We start from the raw sequence: 20,201 nt of genomic DNA, 5'->3' as shown, positions 1-20,201 counted from the left end.
TTTCTTTGTGGCGCAGGGCTTCTTGGCACTTAGTGTTTTAAAACAATTGAATCCATTAATTCGACATACACAAGAGAGAGATAGAAAAACAGAAGAGAGCTAACTTTTCTATGCATAGGTTCTACAGTTGCAGATTCAAACAACTACTGATCAAACATTGAGAAAAAAATTGAAGAAGTTCCAAAAGTAAAAGTTAACTTTGACACAGCTTGGCCACTATGCTATATCCATGTGTCTTCGTTTGAGTTTTTATTGCTATGGAAAGACACCATGACTATGGCAGCTCTTCCCCGCCCCCACCTCCCAAAAAAGTTTAATTGAGGACAGCTCACTTACTGTTTCGAGTTTCAGTCCATCATGATTACGAAGGGGAGCATGGCAACCTGCAGGCAGATGTGGTGCTGGGAACTCAGAGTAGTACACATTGAAGGCAACAGGAAGGCAAACTGCTCTCACACTGAGTGAAGCTTGAGAAGAGACCTCAAAGTCTCCTGCCCCCCACAGTGATACACTTCATCCAACAAGGCCACAGCTAGTGCCGCTCTCTTTTGGGGCCGTTTTCTGTCAAACCACCACACTGTGAGATGAAGTAATGTATTGACATTTACTATTGTAGCCTCACACCATTTCATAGATCCTTAACTTTGCCAGAGCTTTGTGGGGGTTTTTTTTTTTGTTTGAAAAATCTGTTTTATTTATTTATTTATTTATAAAAATTTCCACATCCTCCCCTCCTCCCCATACCCTCCCATTCCCCCCACTCCCTCTCCTCCTCCCTCTCCAGTCCTAAGAGCAGTCAGGGTTTCCTGCTCTGTGGGAAGTTCAAGTTCCTCCCCTCTCCCCCCAGACCTAGGAAGGTGAGCATCCAAACAGACTAGGATCCCAAAAAGCCAGTACATGCAGACGAAACAAGACCCAGTGCCATTGTCAATGGCTTCTCAGTCAGCCCCCATATCAGCCACATTCAGAGAATCCGGTTTGATCACATGCTCGTTCAGTCCCAGTTCAGCTGGCCTTGGTGAGATCTACCATGGTTTGCTTTTGTCTTTTCTGAGTGCCTTAAAGCCATGCATGTGAGGGTTTTATCTTTTATCTGTATTTCAATATATATATCCCCATGACTGTTTGCTACACAGTGCAGTATCCACCTAGTTACATTGTATTCGCCATAATAAGTTATATGAAGATAATGAACATATTGGAAGCTGTGTATGTTAGCAAATCCTACCTTACTTTATATACAAGGCATAGGCATCTTTGAATTTTGGTTGGGAATTGGTAAAGAAGGAAGACGTACCCTGTGGAATTACTGAGTATACCTATGAGTCTGTGTATGTAATGAGTCTTTCTTTGTCTCACCAGTCAGCTCCCAAGTAATGACAAGGAGACTTATATTAGTTATGAAAGCTAGCTCTTATAACTTAAACTAATCCATTTATATTAATCTACGTTCCGCACATGGCTTTTACCTCTCTCCCATTCTGTGTCCCACTCATCCTGCATCTCCATGGCATCCTCAGCACCTCAGTTCATCTTTTACTTACTCTCTTCTCTGCCTGGAAGTCCCGCCTATACCTCATGCCTAACTATTGGATATTTATCTCTTTATTAAACCGATCAGAAGGCACCTTGGCAAAGACACATCTTCACTGTGTACAAATGATTATTTCGCAACATGTGTATAGCTTTAGTTTTTGTAATTCTTATTATTTTACTATAGAAGAAGTGAGAGGCAAACTAAATATTCTAGAATTCTAATAAATGTCAAGGTTTGTAAAATTGGACTACTATTTTTAATAGGCATAGGCAATTTTAACATTTTATAAAGGAATTTTTCTTTAAGAAATTCTATGCTTAACAGTACTATTTTCCTAAGGTAATAAACTTTTTAATATTGCTCAATTGTATATGTGCATTTTAATGGTTATATAATTTCACTTTGCTTCATTTTTTGTTCTTGTCTTGATTTCGTTTGTTTTTATGTATATTTAATCTTCAAAGTATGGCTTCTCTGTGTATCCCTGACTGTCTTGGAACTTGCTCTGTAGACCAGACTGGCCCTAAACATTAAAGGTGTGTGCCACTTCTGCCCAGCCTGTTTCAGTTTTTGAATTTATATAAAATTAAAGGGGAACTAAGAACATCAAGAGCTGCTCTTCCTTAAATATTGGTAGTTTCGTTATTTTCATAATGTATAAAGCTAATTAAAAGAGATGAAGCTAGATCTTGTTTTGTAGTCAAAGTATGTGTTTAGTCAGTGAGATTTAGTAAAAAAGATGAGGAAAAATGTGCATAGAGCTCAGCAGTGACGGTGTGGTGAACATGTGATTCCTGTGTTTGATCCTCAGCAACATACACGTACTCATTCACATGTGGAATGCAATGAAATCATGTATTTCTGAATTTAGTTACATGTATGTCCTCCTCATACCTGGCTCTCTGTGTTAACCTCACAGTCTACTTTCAGACTTGGCAGAAGTCATGGGATTAAGGCCTCGATCAGTGATGTCACCAAGGCTGGGTCATTATTAGGATGCAGGATGCTTTAGTGCAGCTACTTCCTGTTCTTGGACGGAAGCAGACAGAGCTGTCATCCAACTGTGCCAGTGTGTGGTTTAGGAATTAAAGCTGAAAGTAACCCTTATTGGGTGTTTGCGGTCTGTGAGGCTCTGTGGTCATCTCAGTCACAGAAGCAGAGCTGGGAGCAAATGTCTAGACCGGAGACTGACAGGAAGGTGAGCAAACCAAGGTTTCCACAGCTATCGAGGAGCAGAGTCGCTGTCTGGAGCTCATTTCATGTTTCTTTAATAAGACCGCCATGTTCGTTTTGATTTTGTTATGTAAGCACACTAAAATTTACTCATAATTTGTTAATTATGAATAATTAATAGCACGAGTATTTCTTTAGGAATTCTCCATGTGATGACTAACTGCTAATGTAACCCTAATTTCCTCAGTATTTCTCCAAAGTTGTCACTCAGTGATAACTTAGTTTTCCAAGTTCTGAATTACCCCAGATTTTCCATTCTCACTAACCTTCCCCTCTGTCTCAGTCATTGTTCTATTGCTTTGAAGAGACACCACGCACAATGGCGTGATAATTCTTTTTTTTTTTTTTTTTTTTTTTTTTTTTTTTGGTATTTTGAGACAGGGTTTCTCAGTAGTTTGGTGCCTGTCCTGGAACTAGCTCTTGTAGACAAGGTTGGCCTCAAACTAACAAAGATCTGCCTGCCTCTGCCTCCCAAGTGCTGGGATTAAAAGCGTGTGCCACCACCGCCCGGCTGACAATTCCTTTTAAAGAAAACATTTAGTTGAGGGCTTGCATTCAGTTTCAGAGGTTAGTCCATTTTCATCATGGCAGGAAGTATGGCAGCAGGCAGGCATTGTACTGGAGCAGGTGAGAGCTATATCCTGATCTGCAGGCAGGTGCCTAGAGGGAGGGGTAGAGACCCAGTCTTCCTACCTACCCTTCTTCCTCCTCTCTCTCCCTCCAACCTTTCCTCTCTTATTCCCTCTTCTCGGCGCATTATTTCCACTCCTGTGCAGTCACTGCCTCTCCTTTACTGAATCGTTGTCATCAGCACTCAGACAAGGACTTGTGTCGCTCTCCCACGTTCTCCTCTTCTCGGTCTTGCAAGCCTCTACTTTTCTATGTCCCTCCTCCCTTTTTTAAATTAGAACACAATATGCAGTTTTCATCTGTTGCATCCTCAAATTACCAAAACAATTGCCTGTATAACTAATAATTGTTTTAAGTATTGACTAAAAGAGTTGTAGCCCTGCAGGACTGAAGTGCTGCTGCAAAAGGAACTTTTGAAAATTTATAATATCTTATGGCTTCTTTTCTCTTGTTATGCCAAATACCTGACTAAAACAAACTAAGGGGCAAGGCTTACTCTGGTTCATGAATACGGCTCCTCATGGCAGTGCAAGTATGAGGCAGCTGCACCCAGGCAGAAAGAGAGTCAGAAAATGCTTAGATCCCTTCTACTTTTGATTGGCTCATTGAACAATTCTGTCCACATTCAGGGTGTCTCTTTGCTCCTTATTTACAGCTGTGTATGTCCCCTAATTACACCTCTGATGTCCTCCCAGCTGTACCCAAAGGTGTTGTATCTTAGCCAATTCTAAAATCACATTGACCATTACTTGTATTTGGTATTCAGCTTGAAGTTACTTTCAAGAAAGTGCCTACCTTTTTTATTTGATATGTAATTGATGACCACAATTTCAGTATCAGTGCTGTCTTTATCAGTTGTAAATTTTGTCATAGTTTAAGATTATCAGAAAATTTCTACCTTTGTTGTCTTCAAGGATTAGATGACTAAGCTATGGGGAGATGAGCCAAATCTCCCCCCCTCTCTTTCTCTCTCTCTTTCTTTCCCTCTCTCTCTCTCATTGCATAATGCAATCAGTTTAAATAGTTACTGTCTCACCACTTCATGTGTCCAACCTTCCTCGAACAGTACTAGTCACTCTCACCCAGCTGTAACGTTAGATATGCTGTGGTCATTTTTGTTAAATGACTGTTATATGCGCCCCTCTCAATGTCATATGCCAAAATCTTAATTCTTAAGGTATTGATATTAGGGGTGAGACCTTGAGGAAGTGATTAAGTGCTGTGGGTAGAGTCCTTGTCAATGTTAGTGCTCCCCTACTCTTATCCCATCCCTTGCTTCATGGAGAATGCTTTTGCATCGTCTCTAACTTCATGAAGTTATCATGTCTCCCCCAGCACACACTGTTTAGAGAACTCTGTTACCCGGCCCTTCACTTCATAGAGATCACTCTCTTATTCCATTACTGGAGAACAGGTTCTTATTTCAACCTTCACTGCATGGATAGTGCTCTCTTACCTGCTCCGACTTCGTGGAGAGCTCTCTCTTGCACCTTTTATCACATAGGATTACAGTGAAAAGGCATACTCATACAAATAGGTGTGCCCTCACCACACATCCCATCTGCTGCGCCTTCCTTTAGACCAGCACTTCTCAGCCTGTGTGTTGCAACTTCTTTGGGAGTTGAATGCCCCTTTCACAGGAGTATCAATAAACAGATATTTACATTATGATTCATAACAGTAGCAAAATTATTGTTATGAAGCAGCAATGAAAGTAATTTTATGGTTGGAGGGGTCACTACAACATGACAAACTGTTAAAGGGTTGCAACATTAGGAAGGTTGAAAATCACTGATTCAGACCTTCCAGCCAACTGAACTGTTGGAAATAAACTTCTGTTGTCCATAAGCTGCCTGTTTCCCTTCCTCCCTTCTTCCGTCCGTCCATCCATCCGTCCCTCCCTCCCTCCCTCCCTCCCTCCCTCCCCTCTCTCTCTCCCCCCCCAGACTTAGACAATAGTCTTTATCTGAAATGACTTTAATTAAAATGTGCAAGTTATTCAGCGTTTCTTTTTAAACAAATTTTATTTTTTAGTAAATATAAATGACCAATTTCGTCTTTTTGTTTTTTCCTAGTCAGTTGTACAGTGTCCATGTGTAGGTTTGCATAGTTTGGTAGCATTACTACATCCCTACTATTGTATTACACCATTTCTATTTTCAAAGTCATAAATCACATAGGTACAGATAAACTGTTATTTCTCTCTAAATAAAAAACAGAAGCATATATAAGTAAGCTTCCAATGTCACCATTTTTATTTAACATGAATAAGCCTTGTAGTAAAGGCTTACCATTTCTATATACAATCAATTTACAGTGCTATTACCGACACTTGACAAATTTTTGGAAGAACTGGCACATTTTCTGGGGCAGTGTAGTAGATCCCAATATTAGGGCAAAATTGTACAGGAATCTCTTTCAGACATGGGGCAAGATCTGCCAGCCATCTTCAGAACTTCTTTACTCTGTGCTGTTGACCCTCAGAAGCTTTCAGTGATGGGGGTAGGGAGAGAAAATAGCATTTCAGCAGATTCCATTACTTCATGCTTTAGCTAGCTTTCAAAAATAGGTGATGGAGATTTTGATCTGGATGCGTTCCTGCATCACCATAGATACCAGGCCCCCACAGGAAAATGATGACATTTTAATTAGCAAGATGGGTTTAACTTGTGAATTACAAGCTTTCCCAGTAAACAAGTGCAGAGCTTATGGAGATGGTAGTGGAGAAAAGTGATGTTCTTGTCTTCTGAGGTCATCAGTAAGGGACTCATCATCGGCACTCAGTCCTTTCGGGAATTAGTTCCTAGCCGTGACCCCTAGTGACAAACTGAACAGCCAGACTCTTGCCTCATATCCAAGGGGTCCTGGGTGAAGGGCAGTGTAGGCCTGCAGCAAGAAACATCTGCAGAATACATAGCACGCAGTTAGAGCGGTTCACTCTTGGGAGTGAGGATTCTGATTTTTAAGTTGGAGTCTGTGAAAGTTAACCACTTGCCATAGCTCTTAAAATAAATTCCCAGAAATGTTAAACAGTAGTGATATACTTCAATAAGCAATCAATTTTTTGTTATTGTTAATTTTTTTCTTCTCTAGAATGGGGCCTAATAAATATCAACATAGCCACTGTCAGTTTCTTGTCAAGCTTAAGGGCATTTTAGAGAAGCTCTCTTGTATTTCCTGACTAGAACTCATTCTGTTTGAGCACACCCTATAAGAAGCTGCAGAACAGATCTCAGCATTTAAGTCTATAGCAATGCTTTTTGCATATTCGATCCAATGTTGCTTTTGCCACTTAATAAGTTCTGGTGTCTTCCCTTTCATCTTATCTTTAAAGAAGCACTGGTTACAGATGTTTATGGGCTACATAGTCAGACCATGACAGTGCACATCTAAATGTCTTTTAAAATAATCTTTTTGAGACAGGATCTCACTATGTAGCTTTGGCTGACCTAATATTTTCTGTATAGACCAGGCTGGTCTTGAACTTAGAGATCCGCTGCCTCAGCCTTCAAGTGCTGAAACAATCATTCTTATATGTGCTGAGAATTTTGTGCTCTGTTAGTAATTTTTAAATCTAACAAATTGTTTTAACTAACAGTTTCCCTACTATGCTATGGATATTCTTGGTGTGTCTTGATGTCCCTTAAAAAAATTCTTTGTTGCTGTCTTCCTCGTTCTCTTTGTAGTCATGGTGACCACTATCCTATTCCATTCTGAGAGCTGACTTTTCAGTTTACACAAGTGAGTGAGGCCATGTATGTAGAATTTGGCTTTTCTGTGTTTTCTGTGTTTGGCTTGTTTGACATTATGATATGAATTTTGATTCACATTGTTGCCAATGGCATTCTGTTCTTTTTTATGGCTGAGTAGTATTTGACACTGTAATATTTTGCTACATTTTATTCATTAACTACTGATTGACACCTAAATTCTTTTCAATATTTTGTTATTGTGAATAGTATTACAGTTAATGGAATTGCACATATTTTTTTGTTTAGTGACCTTATCTTTTTTGAATGTATATCTGGGAGTGCCATCACTGAATCATATAGTAATTTTGTTTTTAGGACTCTCTTTCCTTTGTATTAATCGTTTGTTTATTTTTTTTTAAGCTGTATTTCTATGTGTGGCATGAGGCTGCCAGGTATCCTCTTACTCTCTCTCTCTCTGCCTTATTTTTGGGAACATGGTCTGGCTAGTGATTTCCAAGCCCCAGCCTTTGCCCTTCATAGGCTTGGGTTATATGCATGGTTTGGCTGTACCTCGTTTTTACTTTGGTGCCAAGATCTGAGCTTCAGTCTTCAAGCTAATATTGCAAGTGCTGTTACCACTGTATATCTTCCTAGTACACAGTTTCGATTTCTTTTGAGAAACGGTCTTTCTATGAAGTCCAGGCTAACCTTGAACTCATTGTGTAGCCCACCCTGATCTCAAAGTTTGTGATCCTCCTGTTCCAGCTTTTTCAGTCCTGAGATTACAGGTGTCCACTGCAAAGCCAGACTTTGATTTTAGTTTTAGTGTGTGCTGTGTATTCATGCATTTACACACATACAGATGCATGTGTGTGCAAAGGTAAATGTGTGGTGTCTTTCTTGACTAGGCTCCAATATGTTTTCTAAAGCATAATCTCTTAAGAAACATGAAACTCACAGAGTCATTGAAGATGACTGGCCAGCAAACCCCAGGGATACTTCTTTCTTTACCGGTCTAGCATCTTAAATTAACCCATTTCTGTCAATCTGTGTCTCATCACTAGTCTGTGGCTTACCGGTGCCAGCATGTTACTACTCCTCTGGCAGCTACATGGCACCTCTCTGACTCTGCCTACTCTCTCTATATTTCTGTTCAGATTTCTCGCTTGGTTGTACTCTGCCAAGTCATTGACTGAAACAGCTTTATTCATTATCCAATAAAAGCCACACATCTACAGCAAGACATCCCACATCAGGTCTTCAAATACCTTTTTATTGAAAAGTTGTTTTTCTTTTCCTGAATCACTTCTCACCTTCTGGATATTTTGTCATCTAGAGATTATTTAATTTCTTGTCAGTCTTTCTGCTAATTGAACACTGACTACTGATTCTTGCCTAAAGCCTCCCTCCCTGCCCTAATTCTGTCTTGGATGCGATAGCAGGAGCTGTAACCATACTCTGGCTTAGTAGGGGCCTACAGAGACAATGTGTGTATAGAGAAATGCTGGCATTGCTTCATCTACTCAGCAGCTTTTCTCCCTGTTTTATTATCTGTATTGCCCTTTTGCTAGTGTCTTTGCAATTACAGGATACTGTCACCTCTAGACTTTATGTCTGTGTTGACTAGCTGCCAGTCAAGATGGTAGTGCCAGGAATTACTTTGAGTGGCTTTGCAAAATACTTATTTATCCGTAACAAAATATTAAGATAGATGTTGTGATCCTCTAGTCAAATACAAGGGAACTGGGAATAGAGGAGCTGAGAGAAAGCTTGAGGCAACAAAAAATACATGATGAAACAAAGATTTGAGAACTTGCGGTTTTAAAGTTGGTGCCTTTTACAAACTATAACATTTCTCAGAAAATAACCATTGGTTTGGACTGTTAAAAATTATTCAAGTTTTTCTTTAATTGGGAAATAAATTTTAAAAAGGAAAAGAGAATGGCCAATGAGTAATATTTTTGATATTAATGTCAGAGCCTGATTTATGATGTCTACTTTACTCTAGAGCCTGTGAAATTGGATTAAGGAATGCTAATAATATAATCAACAAAGTATAAAATTAGTTATTTGATAAGGTTAATAAATTTTATTGATAGACACCCCATGAGCTATGAGGATCTGATAACACATTCAACAAATTTAGGATGTTAAAAAAAAAATTAGGTTCAACTTTTCAGCAATAGATTTAAAAATTTAGGTAAAGTCATCAAATTTTGGGAAGACAACCTACAAAAATAAAGCTGGGAAGATTGGGTATAAGTAGTTGTCCTTCTGTTACCAAGATCGAATTTATCATAAACCTTCCCTCTGAGAAAACTACAAGAACAGATAGCTTCACAGTCCAGACTACCAAAATCTAAAGAACAAATAAGCCAACGTTATATAAACCCTATGCAAGAACTGAGGAAGGGGAGTATGACCACTTTGCTCATGAAGCAGGATAATGCTGATGACAAAGTAAGGACATTACAAGGAAGAAAAGCTGCATCTCTCTTCCTCATAGCTGCAATACGCTGCGCCTCACAGTGTTAGCAAATGTGAGCAGTGAGATCAGAAACTATGTCTTTCCTCCTGATGTGCAGTGAGATTTTTTTAAATTTATTTAATTGTTTTTCATTTCACATACCAACCACAGTACCCCCTCCCTCCCTTCCTTCCACTCCCCACCATAATCCCTCCCAACCCTCCATCCACTCCTCAGGGTGAGGCCTCCCATGGGGAGTCTACAAAGTCTGTCATATCAAGTTCAGGCAGGACCAAGCCCCTCCCCCCTATTTCAAGGCTGAGCAAGGTATCCCTCCATAGGGAATGGGCTGCAAACAGCCAGCTCATACACTGGGGATAAATCCTGGTCCCACTGCGAGTGGCCCCACAGACTTCCCAAGCCATAGAACTGTCACCCATGTTCAGAGGGCCTAGTTTGGTCCTATACAGGTTCTCCAGCTATCAGTCCAGAGTCAGTGAGCTTCCGCTAGCTCTGGTCAGCTGTCTCTGTGGGTTTCCTCATCATGATCTTGACCCCTTTGCTCATAGAATCCTTCCTCCTCCTTCTCTTTATCTGGACTTGTCCCAGTGCTTTTCTGTGGATCTCTGTATCTGCTTCAGTTCTGGATGAAGGTTCTCTGATGACAGTTAGGGTAGTCATCAATCTGATTATAGGGAGGCCAGTTCAGGCCCCCTCTCCTCTACTGCTAGGAGTCTTAGCTGGGGTCATTCCTGGGGGTTTTCCTTGCACCAGATTTCCCCCTCTATCAAGATACCTCGTTCCTTGCCCTCCTTCTCCATCCATCCCCCAACTCAACTATCTTGTTCCCTCATGTTCTCTTCCCCCCTCCCCTCCACCCCTCCTCCCCCCACCATGCTTCCAATTTACTTCCAATCTATTTCCAATAGATCTTATCTATTTCCCCTTCCTTGCATGTCTCTTAGGCTCCTCCTTATTTCCTGACTTCTCTGGAGCTATGAACTCTAGGCTGGCTATTCTTTACTTTATGTCTAATATCCAATTATTAGTGAGTATATATAGTGTTTGTCTTGCTGGGTCTGGGACACTTCACTCAAAATGGATTTTTCTAGTTCCATTCTATGGTGAATGCCTGTAATCAGTATAAGTGTATAGGTTTTTTTATTTTTTTTTTTTTCGGTTTTTAAAGATAGTGTTTTTCAGTGTAGCTTTTGCTGTCCTCGAATTCATAGACCAGTCTGGCCTTGAACTCACAGAGATCCTCCTGCCCCTGTTTCCCCTGAATGCTGGGATTAAAGATATGAGCCACCACTGCCCAGCATATATGGAACTTTTAACGAATAGAAAATATTTTAAAAAACAGGATACCCAAAGTGCTAACCATAGAGAATGCATTCAGATTAAGAATGTCTTTTCATTTAACGAAAGACTTCTTCACTAAGAATTTATTGTCCTTGAAGGATTTCAGTAAGAGTGATAGAACATTTTATAACAGAAACAATTATCAGAGTGATTGCACCTAAATTATACAAACAGTTTGTACAAATATATAAATGATAATAAAATAACCAATTAGAATAATGGGCAATTAGGAATATATGTTTTATATGCATACCATAAAAGCCCAAATGCCTGCCATCCATAGCAAGACAACTTCCCTAGCTATTATAGGAAAGACAATGAAAATCATAGTGCTTACTGAAAGCAGTAACTACGTTGGAGGCACGGCAGTCATGGTTGTGGGTGAGCTAATGGAGTAACTGCAGTTTCTGCAGTGTCTTTGTGAAGTCTTCCTTATCTCTTAACACAAAACTTGCAAGTGCCTTATGACTCCACTCTGTTTCACACAGCAGAGGCACCTCTGCCTAGTTATTCACCAAATTCTGGGTGTCTGAATGTTTATCCCAGCATTAATTATAATGCCTGGAATTGAAACAACTCAAGTGTGTGTCCACAATAGAATGGACAGACATTACTAAACAGCAATAAACATAAATCAACTTCTGTTACATGAAACAACACAGAAGCATTCCACACATAAGACACTGAGCAAGGGAAGGCAGATTCAAAATCATGGGTACTCTATAATTTCATTGACATCACAGTGACAAAAAGAATTAATCTTATGACCAAAGTTATGGTAGTGATAATATTTGGAGGGATTCAGTTTGGGTAGCCATAGATGGTTCAGAAGTGTTAACAATATTGGAGTTATGACCTAACTACATGTGAGTGTAAGATGTGATGTGTGTATACACATGTACCTGTGTATGGATGCACTAGTGTGTAGTGATGTGTGTGATGTAGAAACCCAAAGGCTGATGTGAGGAAATTATTCTTCATAGTCTTGTACCTTACTCATTCACGCTGGATTTCTCAGTCAAACTCAGAACTTACTGTTATATGTAGTCTTGCTGGCTCTATGCTTGCTCTGGGGATCACCCGTTTCCTTCCTGGGAAGCTGGAATTGTGGATCGCAATGCTCACTCAGATATCTAGGGATCCATACTTCAGCCATTACATAAGGCTATTTATACTTGAAATGTTGTGCCATATCTTCTTGATTAATTTGAAATAGTATTCATTTGTTTTTTTCTTTTTCCATCAAAAAATCTCAAACTCATTTCCTGTTATTTTTTAGGCTTATTATGATTTACCTCCTCTCCTATAGCTTTTACCCTATATATGTGTGAACTCAGGAACTAAAATTCTTCATTAAAATTACTTCATTTGTCATTCATCATGACTCAGTATCTGTTGACAAAGGTTTCTGTCCCACCCAGTTCGGCAGCCATTCAGTCCCAAAGAAACACACAGAGGCTTACATTAATTACAAACTGATTGACCTATTAGCTCAGGCTTCTTATTAATTAACTCTTATATTTTACATTAATTCATATCATAACTCTTGTCTGTGTTAGCCACGTGGCTTGGTACCTTTTATCAGTGAGGCAGTCTCATCCTGTGTCCTCTGTTCCTGAATGACAACTGCAGACAGAGCCTTTCCTCTTCCCAGAATTCTCCTGTTTGGTCACCCCACCTATACTTCCTGCCTGGCTACTGGCCAATCAGCGTTTTATTAAACCAATACAAGTGACAAGGTGCGAGACCATTGTCCCACAGCAAGTATCTGCAAGTTAAATAATTTCATTAGTTTTTATTCCAAAATAAGTTAACAAATAATGCTAAAAATTACTTCTGAAATCTATTGGCATTACTATAAAATAATACACATATATGCATGCACGCATGTACACACATGTGGAGGGGTTAGATGAAGAGATTAAACATAGTAAGCCTTAAGAAATAGGAAATCTGTAGGTGTGAGTCTGTTAGTTCGTTCCCGGATGCTCACCCCTGAAATAATCACGCAGTAACATATTATTTGCAATACATTTTGACCAATAGCTTAAGGGTCTTTCTGACTCTTATATCCTAAACTAACCCATCTTCATTAATCTGTATATTGCCACGTGGCTGTGGCTTACAAGGTAATGTTTCATCCAGCATCTGTCTCTGGTGGGCTACTTATCTTCTCCCTGACTCCACCTACTCTCTCTATATTTCTTTCAGCCTGACTTTTCTCTGTTAAGCCATTGATTGAAAGCAACTTCTTTATTAACCAATGGCAATAAAACAACATATATAACTCCCACATCACCTCCCCTTTTCTGTTTGAATAAAAAGGAAGGTTTTAAATTGAACATAGTAAAATTGCATATAATAAAAACAGTTATCAAGCAAGAATTATAGTTACAATATTTATATCTGCTTTATCTTTTATTATAACTAAGGAAAACTATAACTGCAGCAGGAAATGGTTTTGAGATTTATTATTTTCATAGGGAATGAAGAAAAGCAAATGAATATTATTTCAAATTAAATGTTCTATCAAAAAGTTATGGCACAACCGTATATTTATATAGATAAAACTTGTCCCAAATTGTGTTTGCTTTTGCCTTTGTTAACCTGTAAATACATTAGTAACTGCTAAACTGACAGTTAAAGTTTTTGGCCTTCTTTTTAAGATTTATATTGGTTTTTCTTATTTCTTATTTATATATGTTTTCACCCCATTTTATCTGTGTTTCAGAATCCAGCTCAGGTTGGAACAGCCCTTCAGGTTTTCCATAATCTCGGAACTTTGAAAGATACTGTTACCAATGTTGTGGATGGTTATTGTGCTTCTTTGGAAGATAGTATCAACAATGCATTGGACGTCAAAGTTTTGACTCAGCCTTCCCAGTCAGCTGTTAGAGGTATGGGGATGGTTTATATTTAGCCCCTTTATTAATAACCAAGAAGTTCTTTGAATAGTATGTTAAGCACTCATGTTTCAAAGCAATCTAATGACTCATTTTTTAATAGAAAAATATAAGAGAAGAAATACATTTCAGGACTTATTTGTAAGTTTTGTGTATAATCAGTGAGTTGAACTGGTCAGTTGGTATATTCAGAACCACTGGATAAAGATGTCTAAGCTGTGGCATCATTTAGTTGGAAAGAAACAGATGTGAGAGAGAGAGAGAGAGAGAGAGAGAGAGAGAGAGAAGATTGTATTTTTCTTTCTAAAGTTCTTATCCTGACATATACTTTTTTATGGGGAAGGAAAACATTTTTAAGGTATACCATTGCTATTTTAACTTCCTGGACTTTTCCTTGTAAGTTTCATACTGAAAAACAATAATGGTTGAAACAATCAAAATGAATAAAATCCGTGGGAGCAGGATGGTGAAGGCAAGATATAAAGAACACTGGTATTGAAAGGTAGACTTCCTGCATGTACGTCCGTCCTTCCATTTCTCACTGCCATGTGTTCTTCTCTTGCTAGTCTAGAAGAAAAGAGCAATAAACTTGTCTTTAAATTCCACCCCTCTTCGGTTTTACTCAAGTCTGACAGCTTGTTAGTTTTCCCTTCCTCCATGTTTCTTTTTCGTCACACAGTTGTCCTGTTGTATTATCTTAAACTTAAAATCAAATATCTCTTGACTCCCTTTTGTTGACTATGCTATTTTGCCAGTCTACAGGAAAGTTTTCCACATTATTATCTGTGCTAACTGTATTATTTCCCCCTGCACTTTTATTGAAGGCACTCTGAAATCACAGAGTAGTCCTGAAATTAAACAAAACGACCATGTAGATTAATGATACTTCTAGTACATAAGTAATACAAAAGAATTTCATTTTGGCTGGGCAATGGTGGCACACACCTCAGCTGTATTTCCAGGGTGAGTTTCAGGACAACTAGAGCTCCACACAGAAGCCCTGTCTCAAAAACAGCAGCAACAAGAGAACAAAAGCAAAATTTCATTTTTATACTTAACTTTAAGTTAAAGTGAGTTCACAGCTCCTGAATCAATTACACTAATAAAAAGAAATAAAAGAATCTTAAGTCTCAACTAGATTTTTAAAGGTTTGCTTCAGCCTCTGAAGAGGTTCATATTCATAAGATCACCAAAGGAATTTGTTGGAAAAAAAATCACCAAAGGAGAGTTTCCTCTCAAATTTTGCTAGCAATTATTTTCAGAAAGTTTGATATAATGTTTAAATTTCCAGAAGCTGTTTAATCTCATTCCCTATTGTGTTGTCAAGAACAGGAAAAAAATGAAAGCAATTATTCACATACTGTCAATCTTAATGTAAGCCTTTATTGTAGAAAGAATAAAGGGTTTTTAAACTGCCTTTTACGATGCATTGAGAAGTGGATATCATTATGTAATGTAGAAATAGTAAGCACTAGTTCCTCACCTTTTTAAAGAATAAGTATTATCTTTATTTTTAATATGAAATTGTTTTCATGTTAATTTTCTCATATGTATTGAGGTTATGTAGAGTTATTTTAAATACTCATTAAAGTGGCTGAGTATGGTGGAGCACCACAACATAAATTTTTGTACATAGTTTAAGACAAAGATTTTTATACATTAATTTTCTATAGATTTAATATCAAGTAATGGATTTTTAAAATGTTACTTTGAATATATAAAGAACACAAAAATCATAAAGTTGTCATAGTGATGGATACCTTTAGATCTGGCATCCATGAGACTGGGGCAAGAAGATAGTACGTGTTTAGGACTACCTAGGCTACATGGTGAGATTGTGTCTCAAGAAAAAAACGAAACAAAGCTACAACAAAATCCAAGTTTGCAAGTATAAGCTCGGAAGGTACCTGTATGGCTATGAATAGACACGTTATAGGACCACTTATTCAATACACATATGAAAGATATTCAACATCTTTTTAGGGGATAAACTAGTTATTGGAAACATGCAAATTAAGCAAGATACTATTTTCTCTCGTTTAATTAGCCAAAATTTAAGGCACAGCTAGAGGAGAGCAAAACCCAGTATTCATATTGTGGGTGAGTGCAATGGTTCAGTTTCTCAACCTTAGCAGTTTGATTTCTCAGGTTAAAATTGTGTGCTCCTTATGATCCTAACTCCTCTATAAGGATGTATCCTACAGCAATCTGTTACATATATGTAAGTTTAAAAATAGTATTGTTAGTCTAGAGTTATAAGTTTCCACAGACTTGGTTCAGTTGTCTCTGTAGATTTCTCCATCTGATCTTTATCTCCCTTGCTCATATATTCCCTTCTCCCTCTCTTCAATTGGATTCCAAGAGCTCTGCCTGTTGGCTTGGCTGTGGATCTCTTCATCTGGTTCTATCAGTTACTGGATGGAGGCCCTGTGATGATAGTTGGGTATTCACCGATCTGATTACAGGGGAAGGCCAGTCCCCTTGTTACCTAGCTTCTCTGGAGCTGTGGATTGTCTGGCTATCCTTTGCTTTATGTCTAATATCCACTTATAAGTGAGTACATACCATGTTTGTCTTTCTGAGTCTGGGTTACCTCACTCAGGATTGTTTTTTCTGGTTCCATCCATTTGCCTGCTGATTTCATAATGTCATTTTTTTACAGTTGAGTGGTACTTCATTTTGTAAGTGTACGACATTTTCTTTATCCATTCTTCAGTTGAGGGGCATCTGGGTTGTTTCCAGGTTCTGGCTATTAGGAATAATTCTGTTTTGAACATAATTGAGCAAGTGTATAGTAGCATTTAATTTGTTTTTTAGTAAATAAAGCTTGCCTGAAGATCAAAAAGTAAAAAAGCCCCACTGGTCAGCTTTACAGACCAGGCAGTGGTTACACAAGCCCTTAATCCCAGTATCCACAGAAACCGGGTGTATGTGCCTTTAATATTAGTGGTGCATGTCTTTAATCCAAACCCTAGAAAGGATTATAAAACAGGAGGAGACAGTTCTCAGACTGTTTCATTCTGAGATTCCTGGAGGTAGGATTGCCATTTTCGAACTGAGGTAGAGGTAAGAGCCAGTGACTGGTTGCTTTGGTTTTTTTGTTTTGTTTTGTTTTGTTTTGTTTTGACCTTCAGATTGAACCCCAGTTTCTCTCTAATAAGTTTTTATTGATCGTGCTTCATAAGTGTCCTTGTGGTATGATTGAGTATCCTTTGGGTATATGCCCAAGAGTGGTATTGCTGGGTCTTGATTGATTCCCAGTTTTCTGAGAAACTGCCATATTGATTTCCAAAGTGGCTGTCCAAATTTGTGCTCCCAACAGCAGGGGAGGAGTATTCCCTTTACTCCACATCCTCTCCAATGTAAGCTGTCATCAGTGTTTTTCATCTTGGCCATTCTGACAGGTGTAAGATGGTATCTCAGAGTTGTTTTGATCTGCATTCCCTGATGGCTAAGGATGTTAAGCGATTCCTTAAATGTCTTTTGGCCATTTGTGATTCTTCTGTTGAGAATTCTTTGTTTAACTCTGTACCCCATTTTTTTTTAATTGGATTGTTTTGTATTTTAATGTCTCGTTTCTTGAGTTCTTTGTATATTTTGAAGATCAGCTCTCTTTCAGATGTGGGGTTGGTGAAGATCTTTTTCCATTTTGTAGGCTTATTTACCATGGCCTTTGCCTTATAGAAACTTTTCAGTTTCGGGAGGTCCCATTTATTTATTGTTGCTCTCATTGTCAGTGCTACTGTAGTTATATTTAGTCTCTTGTGCTCATGAATTCAAGGCTACTTCCCACTGTCTCTTCTATCAGGTTCAATGAGGACCTTGGTTCATCTGGGCTTGACTTTTATGGATCTACTTTCATTCTTCTACAGGTTGACATCCAGTTTTGCCAGCACCATTTGTTAAAGATAACTTCTTTTTTCCATTGTACCATTTTGGCTACTTTGTCAAGAATTGGGTGTTTATAAGTGTGTGAATTAATGTCAAGGCCTTTGATTGAAATCTAGTGATCTACATGTCTGTTTTTATACCAGTACCAAGCTATTTTTATTACTATAGCTATGTAGTAGAACTTGAAGTCAGGGATGGTGATGCCTCTGGATGTTTCTTTATTGTTCAGGAGTGTTTTAGCTATTCGAGTTTTTGTTTTTATGTATGGTGTTGAGTATTGTTCTTTCAAGGTCTGTGAAGAATTATGTTGGGATTTTGATGGGGATTGCATTGAATCTGTAGATTGCTTTTGGTAAGATTGCCATTTTTAATATGTTGATCCTACCTATCTAAGAGCAAGAAGATACCTTTTCTGCTATCTTCTTAAATTTCTTTCTTTACAGACTTAACATTCTTGTCTTGTAGGTTTTTCACTTGTTTGATTAGAGTTATCCCAAGATATTTTATATTTGTGGCTATTGTAAAGGGTGATATTTCTCTGATATCTTTCTTAGCCCATTTACCATTTGTAATAGGAGGGCTACTGAATTTTTTTTTTTTTTTTGAGAAAGGTACATTATAACAAATGTTTAAGACCTAAGAATGTGACAGTTTATGCTAAGTATTGTTTTGGATATGTGCATGTACACTAAAAGCTTAAAATCATGGGATGATAATTCTAAATTTATGAGGCTTTTTGCTCTAGAGAAAGAGAAAAGGAGCCAAGACTAGGAAAGAAGAAATGAAATATTATTTTATTTTCTGTTATGTTTCCCAAACTTGTGGCTAGTATTCACATAATTATTTCACGTGCACTATTTTTATGCATCTGTTTGTGCATGTGTATGTATGTGGACACACACATGCTGCAGTCTGTGTGTGTATGTCAGAGAATAACTTATTGGAGTAGATTGACTCTGTCCTTCTACCATGTGGTACTGAGGGATCAATCAGGTCATCAGGCTGATGGCCAGTACATTAGCCCACTGAGCCATTTTGTCAGTCCTTAGATGCTTTTTCATATGTTGAAGTAGGTTATTATTCTTTAATATGGTTTTTATATTTTCTTCATTATATTTTAAATGATTTGATTCTTATCTCTGATCTTTTTAATATGCATTTTCCATTCTGCATTTCTGCGTTCTTCTCTTCCTTCTATGGATTTCATCATACGATTGATTTTTCAAAAATGTTATATAGACACTGTTTTTGGAATTCTCACATGGTTGATAATATTTTTTGCCCTGTGTTTAAATACTTTAAGCAGATAAAAATTTTCATTTATACTTTTTTTCCCTTAGAATTTTGTAACTTTTTGCTGTTCAATGTGTAAATGTTTGTCTTCCTTACTGAACTAAGAAAATAATTGTGATAGAAATTTAGGAGATAAATGTTAGCTAAAGAAATAATGTCATTATATCACCTCAGAATGACTTCGTGCTCAATGTCAGCCTGCCCTACCTCGCTGACACTGATAGCGTCCTCGTACATCTAAGAAGTCACTCGTCTGCACATGAGAATGTCAAATGATTGGTAGAGAAAGAAGCAAAATATGTTGTGTCTGTTTCTTCCCCAGATTAGAGATGAGGCCTGTGTGTGTGTAAGTACATTGTATGAGTGTGTGTGGAGGGGGTGTAATACTCCAGTGCATATTTGTGTAAGGGCACAGAAGGTTATCTCTTCACCTTACTCTAAACTCACTGTCTCAGCTGTACTTACTGACTATACTATACTATATTATACTATACTATACTATACTATACTATACTATACTATACTGACTATACTATACTCAGCAAGACCCTGAGGTTTTCTTGCCTTTACATCCCAGCGCTAGTTATCGGCACATGCTGCCATGCCTGGCTTCCACGTCAGATCTGGGAATCAGAGTCAGGTGCTCAGGCTGGTTGTGTGCCTAGAGCATTCTGTCTTTTCATCATCTCTCCATTATCTCTAAAATTTCCAATTCCTTTGTATCTTCCATTAAATCACCTCTTCCAGCATCCCTTATGTATTTTCTATAGTTGTTGGAAATGCTCTGAATTTAACAGTCATTAAAAGAAGAAGCACACTTCTTTGGTGTGCACTGTCAAGATTCACTAAACAGGGAATCTCTTATCTGTTTCACAGTTATTCTTAAAATTGATTTTAAAGCAGTTTCCCACTAATGGCTCATTTGTCAGTTATCTGGCCTCTTCTTACTTTTAATTTATCAATGGCATTTGGTTTGAGTGCTTCATAATCAAGTTGAAGGGTTTATCTGATTCCTTATTTTTTAAGTAAGTTATTTTCCTACTTTTTGTTTGTTCTTAATCTTGCTGGCTTTCAAAAGAAGAGAATATCATCAACTAGAAATCATCCATAAGTACTTTTTATTTCAGGAACTCTTAATTTCTTTTATTACTTTAATAAACCCAAATTCATGCCAGTTTATTGTGTGTCTTGAG

The 20,201-nt window shown here is 38.0% G+C and overlaps 1 protein-coding gene across 1 annotated transcript in view; it reads left to right on the top strand.

Moving 5' to 3' along the window:
* Cog5 (component of oligomeric golgi complex 5) overlaps positions 1-20,201 on the top strand; it is a 266,865-nt gene that overhangs the window by 130,253 nt on the left and 116,411 nt on the right. The window contains exon 8 of the mRNA XM_048415841.3: positions 13,653-13,818. Within this exon, the coding sequence (XP_048271798.2) occupies positions 13,653-13,818 (166 nt within the window). The remainder of the gene's footprint in view (positions 1-13,652; positions 13,819-20,201) is intronic.

The sequence above is a fragment of the Myodes glareolus genome, chromosome 11, assembly GCF_982192425.1.
Source record: "Myodes glareolus chromosome 11, mMyoGla1.1, whole genome shotgun sequence".
Taxonomy (NCBI): Eukaryota; Metazoa; Chordata; class Mammalia; order Rodentia; family Cricetidae; genus Myodes; species Myodes glareolus.
This window is presented reverse-complemented; position numbering and strand designations above follow the sequence as displayed.